Here is a 1,126-nt window from a genome sequence, read left to right on the forward strand (position 1 = left end):
GTGTGCGTGTAACACTGTGTGTGTGTGTAACACTGTGTGTGTGTGTGTGTGTGTGTGTAACACTGTGTGTGTGTGTGTGTGTGTGTGTAACACTGTGTGTGTGTGTGTGTGTGTGTGTAACACTGTGTGTGTGTGTGTGTGTGTGTGTAACACTGTGTGTGTGTGTGTGTGTGTGTGTAACACTGTGTGTGTGTGTGTGTGTGTGTGTAACACTGTGTGTGTGTGTGTGTGTGTGTGTAACACTGTGTGTGTGTGTGTGTGTGTGTGTAACACTGTGTGTGTGTGTGTGTGTGTGTGTAACACTGTGTGTGTGTGTGTGTGTGTGTGTAACACTGTGTGTGTCTGTGTGTGTGTGTGTGTGTGTGTGTGTGTGCGTGTAACACTGTGTGTGTGTGCGTGTGTGTGTGTGTGTGTTCATGCTGCAGGTTTGATGTGGAGGCTGAGTGCGCTAACACTGAGGAGAGCGACAGAAACCCATGTCTCGCTTGCATCCGTCCAGCCGAGCTTGAGACCACACCGACGGTCAGCAGCACAGGTCAGAGATCAGCCATCAAACCCAAAGCTGCTGTGTGTCATTTGTGCTCAGCTAAAAGAGAGGCGTAGCAGAGATATTGACGATCCACTCACTCCGCTCGTATGTCATCGGTCAGACAGACAGATAATCTGCAACAAATCAGCTGTTCGCAAACTTTTTGGTCAGCTGAACTTGTTTGAGCTTAAATATTTCCCTGAGGAGATTTCATATTCAATCATTTCATATTTCTAATGTTCATATTTCAATCATTAAAAAAAAAACGTTCACGGTTCTCAGATGGTGGTTAATGCTCAGCTAAACAAATAAATTATTTAATCTTGTTTAGTAAGTGTTCTATTTTGGTTGTTTTTATTTTTAAATTATTCATTTTACTTTTACATTTTTTAAGTTTATTTATTGCACAGCCCCACATCTTGAAAACTATAAAACTTTATTTTTTCACAAACTATGAATAAAGATTTTTGAAATTATATATATACAGTATACAGTGGGTACGGAAAGTATTCAGACCCCCTTATATTTTTCACTCTTTGTTATATTGCAGCCATTTGCTAAAATCATTTAAGTTAATTTTTTTTCCTCATTAATGTA

General features: G+C 40.2%; 1 protein-coding gene across 1 annotated transcript in view; it reads left to right on the forward strand.

The window, feature by feature from the left end:
• spag1b (sperm associated antigen 1b) overlaps positions 1-1,126 on the forward strand; it is a 19,905-nt gene that overhangs the window by 2,898 nt on the left and 15,881 nt on the right. The window contains exon 5 of the mRNA XM_016475123.1: positions 426-535. Within this exon, the coding sequence (XP_016330609.1) occupies positions 426-535 (110 nt within the window). The remainder of the gene's footprint in view (positions 1-425; positions 536-1,126) is intronic.

The sequence above is a fragment of the Sinocyclocheilus anshuiensis genome, unplaced genomic scaffold (genome assembly GCF_001515605.1).
Source record: "Sinocyclocheilus anshuiensis isolate Anshui unplaced genomic scaffold, SAMN03320099.WGS_v1.1 scaffold1680, whole genome shotgun sequence".
NCBI lineage: Eukaryota > Metazoa > Chordata > Actinopteri > Cypriniformes > Cyprinidae > Sinocyclocheilus > Sinocyclocheilus anshuiensis.